The sequence below is a fragment of the Petaurus breviceps genome, unplaced genomic scaffold (assembly GCF_028583685.1).
Source record: "Petaurus breviceps papuanus isolate PSGF00001 unplaced genomic scaffold, PetGlider_PUasm1.0 90633, whole genome shotgun sequence".
Lineage (NCBI taxonomy): Eukaryota > Metazoa > Chordata > Mammalia > Diprotodontia > Petauridae > Petaurus > Petaurus breviceps.
The window spans coordinates 1,967,443-1,988,641 of NW_027187293.1; the positions used below are offsets into that span (position 1 = coordinate 1,967,443).

The 21,199-nt window shown below is 36.1% G+C and overlaps 1 protein-coding gene across 1 annotated transcript in view; it reads right to left on the reverse strand.

Moving 5' to 3' along the window:
- Positions 1-947: 947 nt before the first annotated feature.
- Positions 948-21,199, reverse strand: part of WDR64 (WD repeat domain 64) — a 168,781-nt gene continuing 148,529 nt past the window's right edge. The window contains exons 23-28 of the mRNA XM_069064504.1: positions 17,394-17,503; positions 11,731-11,919; positions 9,286-9,391; positions 8,339-8,419; positions 6,651-6,764; positions 948-1,076 (exon numbers count right to left, since the gene is read on the reverse strand). Of these exons, the coding sequence (XP_068920605.1) occupies positions 996-1,076; positions 6,651-6,764; positions 8,339-8,419; positions 9,286-9,391; positions 11,731-11,919; positions 17,394-17,503 (681 nt within the window). The 3' untranslated portion in view covers positions 948-995. The remainder of the gene's footprint in view (positions 1,077-6,650; positions 6,765-8,338; positions 8,420-9,285; positions 9,392-11,730; positions 11,920-17,393; positions 17,504-21,199) is intronic.

A 21,199-nucleotide genomic window follows, 5' to 3' on the forward strand; every position in this document is an offset into this window, starting at 1 on the left:
CACAGTCACAGAAATTTAGATATAGGAGGGACCCCTCTCAACCTGGGACAAACCATAATTGAAAAAGATTCCTCTCTACAACATACCACCACTTGAAAATCTATGGAATACTGGGGCATACAAAGATTAAATAAAAAGCATGATCCATCTCCTGAGGCACCTTGCAATTTAGCAGGGAAGCTACAACCAAGCACATAAATAACTAATGCTAAGCAGAATGTGGCAAACTCATACAAAGTACTATGAGATATCTGGGGAGAAATCCTAGATTCAAGCACTTCCTCTGCCACTTGGACTTTGAGAATGAGGGAAAAGTTACTTGATTTACCAACACCCCAGGCAACTGTCTTAAAACTATGGAGCAGGGATCAATCTGCATTGGTACAGGGAATAAGTCAATCCCCTTTCCCCCCCCCCCCCTTAACTTTACACTTCAATTCAGTTTATAGCTATTAATTATCTCCTTTGTATTGAATACCATGCAAAGTAATGGGGATATTTTTTAAAAAGTAAAAGCACTTTGTAGACTTTAAGACTATTAAGTTGTAACAGCTATTTGTAGATATTAGGTCATCTTTTTTTAATGTATATAGTTTAAAATATATTAGTTATTTTCTCTCATTCATAAAACTAAATGATACAAATGTATCACCTGAATTAGTAAAATGAAATATCCTTTTTTGGTGAATTCTACCCATTCATTGATTTCCTTTTGTACAGGTTTGTTTATATAGGTCACTGCAAACAAATCAGATTATTTAAATAGCCTTCAATGAGTTTAGTATGTTGAGGGTGACTGTGTTATGTTTGCTTGATATTTTGAGCTGAAAACACTAAAGAGAGAATTTTCTTTAGGTCAGTCTAAAGGGATAGGTGAAGACCCCAAAGGATTACTCACTCACCATGTTGAAATAAAGATTGTCCACTAAGGTGCTGACCAGGTCTCAAGGTTTTATTTAAAGACTGGGTAGCAGCAACTTCTGATTTTTCTTCTCCTACTTCTGAATGACTGGGAAGAAGGAAGAAGTCAGATTAACCCCTGGGGCTAAACTTCTTCTCAGACTTCTCCTTCGAGACTGTGAAATAAAGGATACATGGATTAGTATCTAAAATTACAAATGTAAATATTAGGAGTGTTGTAAGCCATTTTGAACTTTGATGTTTTCACAAATTACAATTTCTCCTGGAAGGAAATAGGCCTCCCCCTACCCTTTCATATTTTCCTAGTAGAAAGCATTTTCTAAAGTGGAGATAAATGCATATATATGTAAAATTTTTTCCCATTAAGAGTTATTGACTGGGGCGGCCAGGTGGCACAGTAAGTCAGAGTGCTGGCCCCAGCATCAGGAGACCTGGGATCGGTTCTGGCCCCAGATACTCGGCACCCACATAAAAATAACGGGCCATGTAACCTTGAGCAAGTTACTTAACCCTGATTGCTTTAAAAAAAAAGAATTATTGACTGACAGAAGGAGGAAAGCCAACTACATTACAAATAAAAATTGACATTAGACTTTGAGTGTTTTATAAGAGGAAAAAAAACACATCAAAAAGTTAAATTTGCCTGACTTGAAGATTAAGAACAGAGATGCAAAAAACCCAGGTTAATAACACAACTAATATATATGCATATATATGCATGTGTATATATAGATAGATCAATAATGTTAGCAGATATGCAAAGTTAAGAGTTTTTACTTATAGCATAATGTAGTAGACTCATTTCCTTATTGATGGGCACTCCTTCATTTTCTTTCCCCTTATTCTGAGATATTATATATGTGTATATATACATATATGTATGTGTGATTCCAAATTTGAATTGGGTAAAGGAAGGGCATGGGGGGGGAGAAAAAGAGGGAGAGAGAAAGTGATGAAGAAGGAAAAGGATTAGGAATTATGATCCTTTGATCCTGGTTACTTGGACTTCAGCATGGGTCACCTCTTATCATTGCCTTTTGAAATGTTGATCAATCACAGCTCTCCAACTGCTTTATATAACTTAAAAAATGATTCTGAATGTTTTAGCAATAGCAGCCCTCCAGAAAGGAATCCCTGCCACCCCCATACTACTGGTGCGATGACCAGAGCAATGTTACCCTGTGGACTAAATGAAATGAATCTGAGAAGTGGAGGTTCCTTAACTCTTGCTCCAACATTCATCCTTTTCCTAATTAGGGCTTATTGGTATTTCTGATTTTTTGAAATGACCTCCATTCCCCAAAGAAAATGTTTGTTTCCCTTTACATCCAAATCACTAAGTAAAACTGGGTTGGTATAGTGTAGAGTCAAAGTTTTAGTCCTTATTTTGTTATTCATTTTGTGTGACCATAAGTAACAGTTATAAAAATGAGTAGCTTCACCTTTTTAGGTCTCAGCTTCTTCATCTGTAAAGCAAAGGTATTGAACAAGATGACCCTATAGGGTCCCTTTCAGATCTATGATATATGACATAATTATTACCCTAGGACATTATAAGTCTTTTTAAAGTGAATTTTCAGCTGTTTCTCAATCTAATATTCTTTCTTTTCTTTTTTTTTTTTAATGAGGAAACAAGGAGAAGAGGTTAAGAGACTTACTCATGAGTCATTGGCCAAGTAAAAATCATACGCTCTGGGAAGCTAGGTGGCACAGTGAATAGAGCACCGGCCCTAGAGTCAGGAAAATCTGACTTCAAATCCTGCCTCAGACACTTAACACAAAAAACTAGCAGTATGAGCTTGGGCAAGTCACTTAACCCCAACTGCCCTACCTTCCCCCACTCCAAAAAAAAAAAAAAACATCTTAAACCATCTGAGACCTGATATAAGAGCTACCGTGTTTCCCCGATAATAAGACCTATCCCGAAAATAAGCCCTCCCCTTACTGTGTAAGATTCCTCTAAAATAAGCCCTCCTGAAAATAAGCCCTATTGAGATTGCTACTGTAGTGAAGGTGATCCCCTGCGCTACACGCTACATTACGGTACCCTCTGTATGCACCATACCCCTCCCCCCCCCGTGAAACGCACGCCACGCTCCGAGCTGCATCCAATCAGAGCTGCAGCAGTGAGCGCGTCATCCTGTTCTTCCCCAGTGATTTGCTTATTGAATAAAGGTACATTTTTTTGTTCACATTTGCCTGTTCATTAAAATTGCTGTCAATGTTCATTAAAATAAGCCCTCCCCTGAAAATAAGCCCTCTGGTGTTTTTCTGTCCAAAAAAACTAATAAGACAGTGTCTTATTATCGGGGAAACACGGTACTCTAAAAGTCTTTTACAGAATAGATCGATATATATTTGTTGATTCTATTCCTTATATTCAACATTCATCATTGATTTTAATCAATCATCATTTATTAATTGCTTACTCTGTGCCAGGCACAGAAAAACAATATACTGGACCTTCATTCTATTTTAGGTTACAGATCTGATTGGTATTTTAAGAGCTAATTTTCAGCAACCAAAAAATGTTCATGCATTTAGGGCCAGAAGAGACTATAGAGATAACAAAGTCCCACTTCCTCATTTTATAGATGAGGTCTTGAGCTGGTAAGGGACATACTCATACAAAAACTTTGAGGCTGTGTCATCCAAGAATCTATATGGCACAGATATGTAAGTGGCAAAAGTGACTCCAAATCCAGCTTTTTTCCCTTATACCAAAGAGTTTCTCAATCCATTCTTTCTTCCTATATATCATATCTTTTATTTTCCTGACAAACCAGAAGGAACTGTAATAGTTTCATATTTTCTGTCCTTGCTAGCCTACGGGGATAGTCCTAGCATGTTCTTTCCTTGTGTGCAGGATGACCTACCAGAATTATTAACTGAAACAAAAACATTTATTTCCAGAAAACCAAAATGACATACTGTTTCCTTTGACTTTGAACACATATTAAGTATCCTGCACATTCCAAGAAAATGACTGTAAGAATCAACTTTGAAGTATCTGAGCTTGATTTGTAGAACCATAGAGTCTTGAAGATGAAATGGACCTTGGAGATCACCTAGTCTAATTCTTTCATTTTAAAGAGGAAAAACTGAGGCCCAGAGAGGGGAATATCTTTCCCAGAGTTGCATAGTTAATTAGTGGTTCAGTTTGGATGTGTATCTGTTGTATCAACAATTATGTGTGGTTAATTTTGGATCTCAGACTTGTTTCTCCTTGACATCTAACAAAACTTCAGATTTCTTCCTTGTTGTCAATATTTAACTAGAGAACATAAATTATTTTTAATATATGCCTTATCAAAACACAAGTAGGAAGGCAGATTTAATTCCCCAAATAATTCATATAATGAATTCTAAGTAAAAGTAATTTTTGTGCAGAGTGGGATGAATGAAGCTTGGTCAGAATATTAGTATACTGGCTAGAAGACCCCTATTATATCTAGATTATCTAATCCTTTGCATCATTTACTTGATAATGAAGAGTAGATCATGTTAAATTCATTGGGCTCTCTTCCACCATCAGATGTTCTTTTTTCCACCAAAATTACTGTCAGAGGTGGTAATTTATTTGAATTTCCTATGTTCTCATGAATTCCATGAACCAAAAATTAAAATAATATCATTTTATTTATAAAATAGCATTTTTAACTCAATGGGGCTCTGATGACTTAAAATTCTAACATCAACATAATTATTTACATAATAACATAATTATTTACACATTACACCTTTGGCATGCATAGTTCAGAACCCTAGTTCAAAATAAATATCTTTCTTTTTATAGAATTCAAGTTTTATTCAGTGTTACCATGACAAGTGTATGCTAGCATTATCTCTTCATGTAATAGAATGGGAACAATGAATTATAGATTTGTATGGGGCCTTACATATCAATAAGAAGCATAGAATTGAAAGAGAACTAGATGATTATTTAATCCAGTCAATTTATTGAATACTAGAGAAGCAGAGAGATGAAGTAATTTGGCCAAGGACACATATAATTAGGATGTTTGGAGATTAGAACTTGTTTCTTGACTCAGTCCAGTGTTATCTTTTCCACTATGCCATCCTGCCTCATTAATGCCAATCCATCTATATACAGAGCAGGCAGTTAAGACTTTAAGAGGCTAAGTGACTTACCCAAGGTCACAATGCAATTAAATCATCCTCTGCTCCCCCCCCCCCATGCCCCACATCTTATTCTTTTCGTTTTCAGTTTGATGTCATGTAAAGAAGGACTACAAAAAATCATTGCTGGTTTATATCTTCTCCCCTTGGTAACTTTTGACCTAGAAGACTGGCTTAAATCATACTAGGTGGAAGGCATCAAGTTTGATTAAGGGCTTACAGATTGACTAACAGTGGGTATTAGTAGAGGGATCATAAGTTCATAGGACTGAAGAGCTGAGAGGAACCATGATGATTATTTAATCCAACCACTTCTCTCCCTCATTCTTCAGTTACAGAAACCAAGTCTTAGAGAGATGTAGTCATTTGCCATGAGTCATAGAAGTTATAAGTAGTAGATCCAGTAACCCAACCCAGGTTCACTAAATCCAAATGTGATGCTCTTTCTTTTACATCATACTATAAGTAAAAACTTAACTTTGCACATCTGCTGAAATTATTGACCCATATGTGGATGTAATGGTACAGTAAATATCCTGGGACATGTAACCAGGATAATAATATTAATAAAAATAATAATAATGGAAACTTCTAAGTAGTCGTTATAAAATCTCTCAGGGATATCATCTGGGGTTGCCTGACTTTTTGAACAAGTAAGTGAACTATGAGGCCGAAAGTAATAGTAGACACAACTTTACTAATAAGACAATTCTTTGTATTCACTTTATCTCTGCCTACCTGGCTCCCAATCTCTATCTCATTGCCTTAAACACACATTCAGTATAAGAGTTTAGAATATAAATAGATAGGATAGAATATTTTAGATATAACATGTTCTGCATAAACAGGAGAGAGTGGAAAGGATTTCAAATCAAAATAAGGATTAGAATATTCTGAAAAGCAGTTCAGAACTATTCCCCCAAATTTACTAAAATGTACATACCTTTTGACCCAGCAATATCACTGCTGGATCTATACCTCAAAGATATTAGAGAAAGAAGAAAAGAACCCATATATACAAAAATATGGTAGCTTATTTTGTGGTGACAAAAAATTAGAAAATGAAGGAGTGTTTATTAATTGGGAAATGGCTAAATAAGTTATTGTATATGTATGCAATGAAATACTTTTGTGCTATAAGAAATGATGAAGGAGAGCGTTTTAGGAAGACTTTTCTAAAATGATGCAAAGTGAAGTAAGCAGAACCAGGAGAACAACTTATACAGTAACAACAATACTGTGAAATAAAAACCAAGCTCATAAGACTCAGGCATTCTGATTAACACAATAGAACCCAACCATAGTTCCAAAAGATTCATGATGAAACTTGATGTCAACTTACAGATAGAGGGGTGATAAACTCTCAGACTGCAATATGAATACACACACCATGGCTACTATGGGGATTTGTTTTGCTTAACTATATGTATGTATAAATACACATAACAGGTTTTATTTTATTGTTTCCTTAGGGAGTGGGGGAGGTGAAGGTGGGAGACAGAGAATTTGAAACTGAAAATAAAATTGAATTTAAAAAATACATTAAAATTAGCAGAAGCACCCCAAAGAATCCCCAGTACATAGCTTACTTGTGAATGCTGAACTCGACCTCCCTTCTTTTTTCCTTGAAAATTTTCTGAAGACTCCTTATGTGCATCTGCACCAATGAGGGGAAGGAATCTCAGACTTGTGGGGCTTGGAACCTGGAAAATAAAAATTAATAGTTGACAGGATACTAAACTTGTTGACTAGTTTTCATGACTCTTCCCTGATCTACACAACCTTTTCCACTTCTATTCCCAGTGCTATCCACTTTAGCATCTCCCATCTCCCATGCCTCTTTCCTCTAGATTATGTCACTGTACTATCTTTTTGCATTTTTGTGTTGGGATGAAAGTGGAACTCCTTTCCTACTCCCAGGGCACTGTCCATGTTATCCTTTCTTTTTGTGAGATCTTCCTAAATAATTGATCATCCCTAAATCTTGGACATCTCCTAGTGTCAATTCACATCATTGCCCTGCTTACACCACTTAGAATTATTTGTCCTCTATTATGATTATTTATGTATTATGCCTTATTACCCTACTAGACTTTACATCTTATCAAAGTGTAATATTCCCCTCCCCCCACTTCCACCCAGTGTCTAGCACAGTGCTCTGTACATAGTAGGCATTTACTAAATGTGTATTGACTGATGGAGTTTTGGAAGAATGCTGAGAGTAGCTACTTAGAATCAATGCTTTGGTCACTGACCCTCTTATCATGAGCTACAAAAGGCCTTTGATGATGATGATGATGAGTTTATGGGAAGAAAATACTGCCCTGTGGATGAAAGCCTAGTAAGTTGTGGAGGAAGAGCCACTATAATTGAGGATTTTCATGCCACAAGGAAAACATATTGTAGTCATAGGTCTAGGCTTCCTCCATAGTGTTAAGTGCCTTTAGCTTCTTGTGTTAGTGCTTCCTATACATTGTGTCTTTTTGGCCTTGTGTAGACTGTGATGGGTTTCTTGAAGAGATGTGACTTATTTCTACCTCTTCTATGAACCATTTTAAATAGTGGTAAATCTACCAGTTAGTAGCCTCCTTCTGGGGATTCTTGGAAAATATTACTTAGATCCAGTATAAACTCCTCGTAGAATTGATCAGGACCTCCACTTGTTTTTGATGGGGAGAATGGCAGCAGTTGTCCAGATAGCGAGATGAATGAATTACGTGATTTCTGATGAGGACAGGGTGGACTGCAATATTCTCAGGCCTCAGGTGTGTGTGTGTGTGTGTGTGTGTGTGTGTGTGTGTGTGTGCACGTGCGCACGCACGTGCATGCATGGGTGTGTGAGAGAGACAGACAGAGAGATAGAAATAGAGAGACAGAGACAGAGAGACAGAGAGAAAGAGAAAGAAAGCTTGAAAAAATGGTTTAGTTTAGGGAAGTCTCTTATTTTTAGGATAAAGGACTTGAAAATGTTTGTAGGCAGAAGGGAAGGATCAGATGAAAAAGAGAGTAGCGCAGTCTAGGATTCAATTGTTTTGAAATGTTTCATATTAATTACTTTTATTTTCCTAAAGAAACTGTAGGCTCACTGAGGACAGAAATGTTTTACATTTATTTTGTATTATCAATAACACTCATCTGAGTGGACATTGAGTAGATTTTCAACAAATATATATATATATATATATATATATATATATATATAATTTGAGGTGTTCCACTTTAAAATCATAGGAGAGTTTGTCTCTACTATGCTAATAAAGATGTAGCTTGCATTTACCCTGTATATAGGTAGGGAGCCAAATATAACCCCAGCTTCTCTGTTTCCTGACATGGTACTTTCCAAAACATTTCTTCTAATCTGTAAAAGAAAAGAGTGATTAAACATGTATATGTTCCATGGAAAGCTCACATTTAGTTAATAGCTCTCATTGGTGATGACTGTAACGGTAGGGCCCCCAAATAGATTAATGCTGAACAAGTATAAACAGGATTCAAAAGGAAATGAATTACACAAGTAACAAAAATTAGAGAGGGAAAATGTCCCCTGATGAATGCTAATGAGGTCCAAATGAGCTGGATTTGACCTTAACTTTAAGAACTAAACGTTTCTGCTCTGATTGCCAAGCTGAAGAAGTCATAAAATCAAAATCTAGAGCAGAAAAGGACCTCAGGGTCCATCTAGTCCCAGATCTTCATTTTACAGATGAGGCAACTGAGGCCCAAAGAAGTTAAGTGATTGTCCCAAGATCCCACAGGTAGTAGGTATCAGAAATGAGATTTATGCCCAGGTCCTTTCAATCCATAGCTAGTGCTCTTTCAAACTTTGCCCAGTTAGGACCAGAGGACTCAGCAAGCCTCTATTCTCTCTAAGACTGGCTAAATCATTTAATCTCAGTTATATGACTTTTCCCCCCTTCTTCTAATAAGACAAAATGTAAGTGGTATAAGTAGTGGTGAAAATTCACTGGTCGTGTTACACATAAAAATAGCTAATAAAATTTGTGTCAACCCTTAGCCAAATGCTTAAAGCAGCTTGAAGTCCCAGGAGATGTTAAAAGCTAAAATGGTATGAATAACATACACCTTTCTCTTTGCCATTTTCACACAGAAAAAGGATGGGTTTATGACTGAGAAAAAAAAAGTCTTCTGGGTCTTGCTTTTCTTCTTAACACATGTATACATCTAGGAAAGCAAAAATGAAGAGATAGAAAACAGGAAAATTACCTTAGGAGAAGAAAGGGCTTGGAAAAACTTAAATTCTTGATTAACATCAAAGGGTTTGGGAGTTGGTCGTCTGAATAATAAGGAGAGTGAACTCATTTTCCTCCATCTGTGTAAAAAGATATCAAGAAAAACATAAGTATTAGCAGTTATTTATACTAAAATATATCTCAGCAATAAAGTCTCAATCCTGACATCTCCCTTCTTGCTTCTCAAGTTCCCTAACTCAACTTCGGTCAAGTTTTTGGGAAACTATTGCGGACTCTACCCATATTCCACTCAACTTCATAAAATCATTGAATCTTAGAGTTGGAAAGAATCATTTAGTAGCTCTCCTTCCTGAAAATTAGAATCTCATAAGTGGTCCTGTTTTCCCTTTCCCTACCACAAGTAAAACCACAAGGTTTCTCCTTTTTCCACATTTAAGTCCTAGTTCTTATGATTACCAGTGACACAGCCCAAAGAAAACAACCATGGTTTCTGTAACCAATTTGCATATATTGTAGGAGATAATGCACAGCAGATTTGGGAAAACCACTATCTCATGGGCTGTGGCTGACCCTTGGTTTACTTTTATCTGGCTCATGGCAAGTTTTCTAAAATGAAGTTTCTGGAAGTCTTTTCTTTCCATACAGCGTGCCATCTTATTTTAAAAATTCAATTGGGAACATGCAATATGACTTTTCAACATCTTAATATAATTTAAAAAATAGCTACCAGGCAGAATATTCTTCTTTGAAAAAAAATAAGTCTTTTCTCCCCTGTGGGACAGTCACTATGTAATAGTAATAATAACAAATGAAATACAGCATCTTGGTAGGTGAGGGAAAACCTTAAAGATCCCTTATATAGTTATTCAGTTTTAGGAAGAAAAATCGACAAAATACAGATATATTTTTTTAAAAACCAAGAAATAGAAAAATTATTAAAAGCCTGGTGAATTTGAAAAATATAGTTATGGCTAACACAGGCAACCTGCTTTATCAGTGACAGCATGGTACAATGCGGGGGAAAGCACTGAATTTGGCATCATGGGACCTGGGTTTAAATCTTGGCTCTGATATTTATAAACTGTGTGAGATTTTGGACAAATGACTTCACCTCTGTAGAACTCAGTTCCCTCATGTATAAAATTAGGGGGTTAGGCTACCTGGTTTTTAAGGTCATTTCCAGTTCAAAACTAAGGATGATCCTATGAAATATCTAGGAAAGGCTTAATGGAGATGTATACCTTGAAGGGTGTATAGGATTTGGATAGGTAAAAAGAAAGAAGGAAGATATTCCAGAGATAGGAGTGGGAAATATCAAATGCAAGGATAGAATAAGCATGAATTATTAAGGTGACAGTAGGGAGATTTCTCTATATGGAGTAAGAAGTGTGGGGTTGGAGAATATTGACAGAAAAAGTTAAATAAGTAGATTAGAACTAGATTATGAAGGCCAGAATTTTAATAACTGGGATAAACAATACAAAGTATAAGAATTAATAAAGATTAATTAAGTTAATTAAGCTAGGTAGGAGAGGAAATCCTGGGATATCACCCCATAAGGGGAGAAATTTCAGGATACCAGCCCTATGGGAAAAAAGGATATCAGGATACTGCTAGGGAGACTAGCACATGGAATGAGAAGAGTGTATAGTATAGCTGTACAGGAGAGGAGCTTATTAGGAGGTAGATATCTGTTAGTTTTTTCATATATCTAATTATTCTTGCTAACAGGTCCTAAATTCAGTTCTTTCAACTGCCAAAGCATATATATGTGACCAAAATGTAAATTTTCCACCAAAGTGGAAAATCTTTAAAAGTCATTCTTAAGCTATATTTTGTACCTTTTCAACCTAAGTGCCCTGAGATAAAAACCAAATCACTTTCCACTTTTTTCATAGCTCTGAGAGAGTCAAAGAAGTTTAGATGTTATTTTAAAGGCAACAGGGTGACATTAGCAGTTTTCAAACAGAAGCATGAAACGATTGAATATTAAGGATATTAATGTGGTGGTGGTACATAGAATGAAAGGAAGAGATGAGAAGAGGGGCAAATCAAAAGCTTTTGAAATGATGTAGATATGATGTATTTCTTTCTGGACTATAATGATTTTGAAAAGAAAGGATTGTACATGTATACATGTGTGTGCATGTATGTGTATGATATGATATATCCAAGGGAGAACCTTTTAAAAATAAAACAAACTAGTTAATTAAGCTGATTTTTACTTATGCATAGCCCTTGATGGATTCTACCCCCCACCATGGGTCAGAAAAAAAGATAATACACTCCTTTACTGTGTATTTGTAGTATTAATACCCTCCCATACATGGCACACACATGTTACATATCATACAAATAATGTCACAATTTGACATAACTTCCATTATTTGGTTAAAAAATATAGTTTATAGCCTCCCACTCTCATAACTGTCCCTCTAAATAAAAACTATCATCTTACTTTTCACGGTCAAATACTAGAGGATATTCATATGTCTGTTTCTTTTCTGTGTACTTGCTTTCTTCTTTTATTTCTACAGGGTGTTCACTAACATCACAAGGCAAGATGAAATCTGTTACATGATTCAGTTCAAATGTCCTGCGTTGTCCAAAGTAGCCACAGTAATGTCCATTACGGGCATGCCAAACCCTTGAGAAGGTATAGAGGGAAAATAATTATATATACATATATGTACATATGCATACATGTATATAATTAAGTAACAGTAAGAAACCACTTTTGTACTTTTTTCAATTTTTTAAAAAATTATTTATCTCTTAGATATTTAATTCTTATCCCATGCAACTCTATAAAGAAAATTCACATAAAGCATATAATTTTTGAACAAAACTTTAGGGCTGTACAGCATTATTCATTTATTTTTATTTTTCAAAGGAGGTACCCCAAGGGAGAGACTGATTAAGTGATTTCTCACAAATGAAGTGCATCACCAAGCAGGGATGACTAGGACTCAGGATTACTGATAGAACATACATCTGCTAAATCAGACCATAAAATGAACCTCTTATATTGCCTTTAAGTATTGACACAAGGAGAAAGGTTTTAAAAACTGCATTCTCACTTGACCTATGCATATAAAGGGAACTCAATATCTCTGAAAGAAAAATAGTGTTTAGGGCCTCACATTATTTCTCTCTCCTCCTCTCTCTCCCTCTCTCTCTCTCTCTCAACCCCACTCCTTCTCTCCCTCCAACTATATTCCAGTCATTTCTAGGCACTGGGGATACAGAGAAAAAAATTAACCAGTCCTTTTCCTCTAAGAATTTACATTCTATCTTATAATTATACTCATTTTCAATTGTTGTCCTCTGAAAAAAAAAAGAAGACAATAATGGATCATTTGCCATAGAATATCTTTTGACCTCAATTTACCCATGGTTTTTCTTCTACACAAGATAACTAAGGGGAATCCTTAGTAGAAAATACTCCTACATAACGAGGCTGAAACAAATGACATCTGAGTGAGTTGTTCTTTATTGTCCTATATCACTTCAGAGTCCCAAAGAAGAGCAGGATGGACCCACCTATTATGGGTCCAGCTTGGGAGATCTTAGAATGATGATTTGACCAAAACCAGGGCCTAACTAACAATAGGAGATTGCAAATAATAATTCTAAAATTGAAATTTGAGGAGTAATATTAGCCTGATCTGACCTTGAGTATTATGGGTTCCAAAATCTAAATGGTCTGTCTTTAACTAATATGTCCCTGATACAGAGTCAGAAGACCTGGGTTTGAATCCTTGTTTTGTCAATTACTAACCCTGTAATAGGTCATTTCACCTCCCTAAGACTCTATCTGCAGTATCATATTATTATTGCAAAGAATAAAAGGAATAATGTGTGTAAAGCTATTATCATTTTTAAAAAGCTAGAAATCCCAACAGTATGAAAGCCTGGATACCTTTAGGGATGAATATCAGAGCCAGTTAGTTTGCTTTGGTCGCATTGCTCTAAACAGGCTTTTAACTGCTACTGTTCTCATTACACATGGAGTTCTCCAAGGTTCTGAACCTTCCTCTGTGATGCCCTTGAATCTTAATTTCCTGTACTTCAGCTGTACTAGCCTTTAGCCCCACTAAACATTTGCCTTCTGACTTCCTGGTTCTGACTAAAACCTATCTTTCAACCACACTTAGTCCATATATAAAGGTCTATATATGTTTGTTTAATAAGATTTGGGAGTGAGGGCATTTAGAAATAACAGAGAGAGAAGGAATCACCTTTATTGTGAAAAGAAATGTGTCTGGTTTAAGCATTCTCAGCAATACAAAGATCTGAGACAATCCCAAAGGACTAATGATAAAGTGTATTATCTTCAAAAAAGAACTGATATTGTCTGAATACAGTATGAAGCATGCTATTTTTTATTTTCTTTCTTTGATTCTTTTTTTTTTATTCCAGTCTTCTTGTACAAAATAACTAACTGGAAATGTTTTATAGATTGCTTATGTATAACCTATATCTGGTTGCTTACTGTCTCAGTAAGGGGGTAGAGGAGGGAGGGAAAGAATTTGGAATTCAAAACTTTAAAAAAGTGTTAAAATTGTTTTAACATATAATTGGGGAAATAAATATAATATATATTTTCTAAAAGAAAAGGAATGTATCTGGGAAGGGTACTTATCAATCAGAAGTAGTAGTTCTGAACTTAGCAAGATAGGAAGAACTGATTTTAAAAGTGAGTGATAAAAATAATTAGCACCTTTGCTGACAGGTATCTGAATATAAGATGGAGTACAGAGAAGAGGGGCCAGAGTTGTGAATAACATTTTTTGTGTGTGGTAGAACGTTGCATTCTGAACATCCTACTAGTTAACTAGTAATATCTCCTGTTGGATAATGCAAAATCAGTCCTGGAATTTTGCTCCCAAATAGCATGCCATTCAATGACTTATGCTTTCTTCTTGGTTGTCTGGGGATATATCAAGCGTTATTATTATTTACTCAGAAAAGTATGGGAAGAAAGCAACTGTGAGTACATAAACTGGCACACTAAAAATGATAGCATACTGGCAGCTATTTTATTTTCAGTACTAAACTATTCTAGTGAAATTAGTTGCACTTTTTGGTATCAACTCACAGAATCACAGGAAATAACAATAGAGATTCCCTTCATGTTACAGATGAGAAAACTGAAGTGAAGTGACACATAGATGATTTAGTAGTAGAAATGGAACTAACAGTCTGCTCTTTTGTTCACTGCTTTGCCTGGTAGGTCACAAAAATGTGAACATTATCCACTGATTGCTTTTTGCTTTCAAATTAAGTTCAAACTCTTTAATTTACTTTAAAGCACCTCTAACTCTCTTGCTTCTCTTTTCTTCTAAGGCAGAGGTTCTTAACCTTTTTTGTGTGTGTTGTCAACTCCTTTGGCAATCTGGTAAAACCTATAGAACTCTTCTCAGAATTTTTTTGAATGCATAAAGTATGGAGCATTACAAAGGAATGCAATTAAATTGAGATATAGTTATCAATTTTTAAAAAATTCAGAGACCTCAGGTTTAGAACCCTTGCCAGTCTAAGGTAGTATTTCCTTATACTGAATTTTTGACATGCTCATAGATGTAATTATTTCAGGGATATTATAATATAAACATATATAATGTACACATATGTATGTAAATACATTCAGACAGGATATACATGTATTCGTGTCTGTCTCTTTCTCTCTCTATGATAGTACATGGATTCTTTTTAGACAGTGTGATAGTAATGGCAATTAAAGATTCCCCTGTATTGGCTTGGTTTTCAAATTGATTGTATTAAAACCCAGAGTTTGTTAATCCCACCTGTGGGATGGGCTTGTTGATGTGAAAAGAAAGTCCTGAAGTGGGAGGAGCTGGTGACGTAGATTTGGAGAGACACTGGAGAGAGGCGGAAGATCTTTTTTTTTTGGAAGCAGCACCTCGTGGAGAGAGAGAGAGACTAAGAGGATTGCTGGTGGCCGCTTTGAATTGCCCTGGACTTTTGAGACCTGCCCCCTGAGCTGCCAAGGACTGAGGAGACATGGCTGTTTTGCTGGTACTTTGTCTGTCTGTTTTGATGTTATTTTGCCAGATTTGTCCACTGGTGAAAGACTGTCCTGTTGAAGAAGTCCTGGAACCTGGCATTTGGTTAAGAAGGCCTGAGACTGTCCTGCAGACAGAGAGTGAATACTGTCCACTGGTGAGGGACAGTACTGTTGTTGCAGGGGTCTGGAGACTGTCCTGCAGACAGAATGAATACTGTCCACTGGTGAGGGACAGTACTGTTGTTGCAGGGGTCTGGGAGCCTTTCTGTTGGTTCAGAAGCCCTGAAGAAGGATTTTCTTGTTGTATGTTTACAGAAATCCTGGGAGAGGGTTTTGCTAATGTGTTCAGGGGTTCTAGGGCTGTTCTACAGACAGAGGATAAATTCATGAAGGGACTGGCAATGTATCTTATGGCCTTGCTAAGCCTTGTCTCTCCAGGAACTAAGATTGCTGAGAACTTGCCTCTTGTCAAGATGAAGAAAAGACCTCCATTTGGGTATTAAGTGCTGTGTTTAAACTTGATGTAACTCTGGGGTAGATTCAATTGTGATCCAGGGGTGGGGAACTTTTGACCTTTTTGTGTTCTATGGTTGAGCAAATGAATGTATTTTACTTATGTTTGGAAACTAATCTCCATTTGAGAAGAGGGGCTTTGTGGTGGACTTAATTAAGGTATAGCCTAGGGGTGGAGAAGTATTTGGAACAGAGACTTTGTAATTGATTGAATGATTGGAAAGTCCTGGGGTGGGGTAGGCCTTGGAGATTATTTAATCACACTTAGTAAATGCTGTATTTTGAATGATGTCATGTTTTGATCTTCTCTGTTCTGAGTTTGTTACTGAATAAAATAGAGAGCACCTATGCTGGTATTTTGAACCTGGGAAGTTGCCTTCTTTTGGCATTACATTACATTACAGACAGACAGACAGATAGATATAGATAGATAGATACTATGAGATATTAGATAGGTAGATAGATAGATAGATAGATAGATAGATAGATAGATAGATAGATAGATAGATAGATACTATGAGGTATGCTATATAGCAGAGTGGGGGGGGGGGAGCAGGGGCTGCCCCATTAGCAGCCCAATGGCCTATTCCAATGGACTATAGCTGTTATCATGATGGGATAGTTATCCTGGGTCCTTGAAGGCTATGTCAGAAGAACATAAGCTTTGGCAGATCTAAATAGATGGAAAGACTAGACTATGAGTTCAACAATAGAATATCTCTCACTTAAAAACTAGTCTAGCTAAATGTGGAAAGGCTTATCATCATTAGAAGGTTGGCCACCCAGTGTTGAGTTATTTTTACCAGCCACAGAAGCTTGTGAAGACTATCTACTAAGGAATACATGTGGTTACAATCTGAGTCAAGGGAATGCCTATATAAATGTTATAAAAAACATAGATCCTTGAAATAGTGATCACTCTGTCATCTGTGATAAAAAATTGCCCACTAAACATATATATTTATATATAATATATATATGTAAAACAATATACATATATATCTTTGTTCATTCCTTCCTACCTTCCACAAAGGAGTCTCTGTAGTATCTGAAATACGTGTGTATTTATATATATATGTATGTGTGTGTATTTATTCTGTATAGCATGGGGAGGCAATTTTCAAATTCTTCAGTAATAAAAAAATCAAATCAACAATAACAAATCTGGTAATCACCATTCTGGCCACAACATGCTCTTGTGTACCTCTTCCTGTATCATTTGTTTTTTTTTTTTTCTGCAAATCATATTTTCATGGTCTTCCTTAGGTTTAGACCCATTTCTCTGAGTTATTTGCCTTGTTTAGGTTCTTCAGATCTCTGCAACCCCACTTCTTTTGTAAAACTTTTTTTTACTCTTTGTCATATTGTAGGATCATTTAAAGCACTTGAGAGCTTAGCTAGGAATTTTAAACTTAATGCTATACCCTTCATGTATGCCATTTTTTTTCCAGGAGAAGTCTTTACCATTTGGACCATAAGATTATAGGAGTAGTTCTTTCTTTACCTCTATCTACTTAATAATCAGGGAGATCTACCATATATTTCCTTTTGGGGAGAAGTATCAAGTATGCACTTACCTTACTGACCCATCAACAGAGGAGGTCAATACCACTTGTTTGTCTTCTACATAGATGACATTGACAATTTTCAAAGCATGCCCACGCCATGCAATCAGCTGCTTAAATTTCTAAATAGCAATAACAAAATGACTTCTGTAACAAAAATATGATAAGCAATTCAACAAATACCTATTCATAATTATATAGCATATTTAAGCTATGCAAGGTATTTTTTCTCACAACCACTCTGTGAGGCAAGTAGCATAATTATTAATATGCCCAGTTTTACATTTAATACACTAAGAAATTATAAGTAAATTTCCTACCATTATACAGGTACTAAGAGTTTGATGCAGAATTTAATCCTAGGTATCCCGACTTTAGGTACAAGAGTGTTGCTATAGTGTCTCTCGAGCACTTACTATATTCAAGGCACCCTAATAGGAAGTCATGAGCATATTAATTTCTCATCAACATAGTGAGATTTTTGGCTAAAAAGAATAGGAGGATAATGAAGTATGATTTACTATCCAAAATATTTTCTTCCATTCTTTGTCACAGTGGCCTTAATTCCACCTAGAAATTAGGTTTTTTCATCTCAGGTTTTTCTGTCTTCAAGAATTCATTGTTGAAATGCAAATATCTTCGATACATGATATATCTTAAGCTTTTGTTAGTTTAGATATAAAGCAGCTTCTTGCTGTGAGCAAGACCCTGAAGGGGGAAACATATGGATCTTGGGGGAGAGGAGGGAAAAGAACCATTTAACCCAGATTGGAAAGAGGGTTTTCAAAAGGAAAAAGCAAAGGGAAGAGCCAAATAAATGTATGCCTGGCTAAAAATGATTACCTTTTGTTGGACTTTGTGAATCCCAGAGCTGAAAGTAAATGGCCAAAAATGGTAGTCAAGATTTTTTTCCCCAGGGACTTCATGAGACCTGATCTATACCTGTCCAGAGAGACATTTAGCTAAAGTGTAGGTGTTTAATACACCCTCTACCAAATGATCCTGAAACACTGGGGCTGTCACCAGAAACTGGGTCTAGAGCCTGATTTGCTTAAGATGCTTGCCTGGAACATCTTCACTGGCTGTAATGGCAAGCAAAATAGGATTTTTTTTGGGTTTATCTGGATTGATTTTAGCTAATTAAGTGCCTTTGAGCCTCCCCTTTGATTGAATCAAGTGCCTTTGATTGGAAACTATATATTGTATTGCTCTTAATAGGCCTAAAGGAGATTGAAGATCTCCCCTGCCCCTTAATAGGCTGAATGTAATCACATGGGAGCCCATGATGGGAGGAGCTTGTAAAAAGGGTGGAACAGGAAGAAGCAGATAAGAGCATAAGCAGAACTGAGAACAGGCAGAACAGAGAGAGAATGTTTGTGATGTTGGCACTCTGTCTGTTGCTCTGTGTTGATTTCTCAGATAGAAGTCCTGTCTGTTGTTCTGTTTTGATTTCTCAGAAAGTCCTGTCTGTTGTTCTGTGTTGATTTCTCAGACAGAAGTCCTATCTGGTGTTCTGTATTGATTTCTCAGACAGAAAGTGAATTGAAATGATAGTGCCATAATGTGTGTAAATATTGTTGTAGCCCCGTTAAGCTTTGCTTTCCTAGAATCAGAAACTGTGAAGAGCTTAGAGTGGAGCAGTTCCTATGAGCTGAGACAAGGAACAGGAGTGGAGAGCTGCCTACATGTGAATCTAGGCAAGAGTTGGGAGCAGGTCAGCCCATGGAAGAGGAGTCATGGGGTTTGGAAGCCAGCTTCAGGAATCGAAATGAAAGAGGATTTACTTTGGATACTCTTTATTGACTGTTGAGATTTGTAACTTACTGTGCTGTGACCTAGGAGTGGATGGCGTTTGTATTCTCTGCTACCCCTTAAAGATGACTGTAAGATATATTAAATGATATGTTTTGTGGACTATGTGGCCACCTTAGTAATAAGTTGTTATGTTATGTTGTTGTGAATGTTATGCTTTAGTTTCTTGAATCTTATGCTTTAATTTATTGCTGAATAAATAGTTATTTATACTGTGTGATTAGACCCTTAAAGTTATTCACAGCAGCAGTCCTCAGGAGAGCTGCTCATGATTTGCTTTACACTTGCCTATTATTAAAACAGACTATATCCTGACTGCTTGACAATTTTGCTCCATGATTAAATAAATGACTCTTCTTTTACTTTTCTGTTATTACCTTTTGTAGGTTCATAAGACCATAGGATCATAGATCTAGACCAGGAGGAGATCTTAAAGGCCTATAGACTAATACTCTCACTTTATAGTTGAGGAATTTAAAACCCAGGGAGGTTAGGTGACTTCCCCATGTGGTGAGATTGAACCTGGATACTAGTTAGAACAACAGTTTGAAAGGCTCAACTTCCTTAATGATGGAGTGAACCTTAAAAATAGGCTAGTGAGGTAATTCCAGGCAAACCTTGTCAGGCAGAGAGTAACAGACTAGGACTGATGATAGATATTCCAATAAGAGTAATCATAGAGACCTCTAGGATAAGGATAATAAGGCTATCTGCAGGGTGAGTGCAGCTTGGGAGAGAAATTTTATTACCACATGGAGGAAGACTTTCCTCAGCCAAGGTTCTTCAGATAGGGGTTAGATATGGAATAGGAATAGGGTAGCTACATCTTTCAAGTTGTGTCTATTAAATTGTCTTCAGATTTTAGTTACTTTAGGACAAAATTTCTGTACTTTGTAAACTATTGAATTTTCTACTTGATATTATTTTGTTTCTTAGTTCCCTGGTAAATCTCTTTTTTAAAAATTCTAGCCTTGTCATCATGGAATTAGGGTTCATAATACCCCTAAAATCCAAATGTAGTGATATCAGTGATTGTCCCATTTGTAAGACCTTCCAGGGCTTGGTAATCTTCCTTTATTGGCACTACTTTATCATCCTCTTCACTTTCTAATCTGCAGTCCTCACAGAAAAGATGGTTTCACTCTCATATCACATCATTCCTGGGTAGAATCCATAATAGCCAAAAGATGCTTTCATTGAGAGCAGAGAGAATTTTAATAATACCAGAAGAGACCAGACTAACGGCTCTTTGCCCAAATAAACAGATCTTCTTAGGCATTCATAGTAGCATTCCTACAAGGGTTTATATCACTTCACATCCAGAAATATATTGCTCTCAATTTCTTTTAATTCAGGTTTCCTGTATCTCTTTGGCCACAAAGATTAAAGTGAGATCCCTCCTAAGTTTCTCTCTTTGGGGGGGCGGGGGTTGGTACCTTCATCCCCTTTTATTCCTGTTTGCCACATCAGTATGCAGTCATCATTTTCCTTTATTAATCTTCTTTTATAATTACATATCCTATTTTTCATATTTATGGATTAAATAGACCAATTCTTACAGGCCCCCTTTTTGAAGAAAGGTTACTGATCCTACCGACCACAACCTATATTTGTACAATGGAAGGCTTTATGACACGTGTTAAAGGGAAAGTCTCACCACTCTACCTTGTCAGTTCAAATAGAGGGTTAAAAAAGATAGATTTTTCTTTAACTCAATTAAAATTCAATTTTAAATATTTAACTTTTATTCTCTGTTTCCTATATTTGCCTTATATATAAAGTGGAAATAATACCATAATACCTGATTGCTGGGAAGGTCAAGGTGATTTATATACATATATATATATGTATGTGTTTGTATATATATATATACATGTCTGTGTAAATAATTTTAAAGCTGTAAAGTGTTGCATACCCTTGTGAGGTGGCATCATTGTTTACAATAAGATTAATAATAAATGCATTTCAATACAATTACATCTTTTTAAAAATAACTCTTTAAAAAG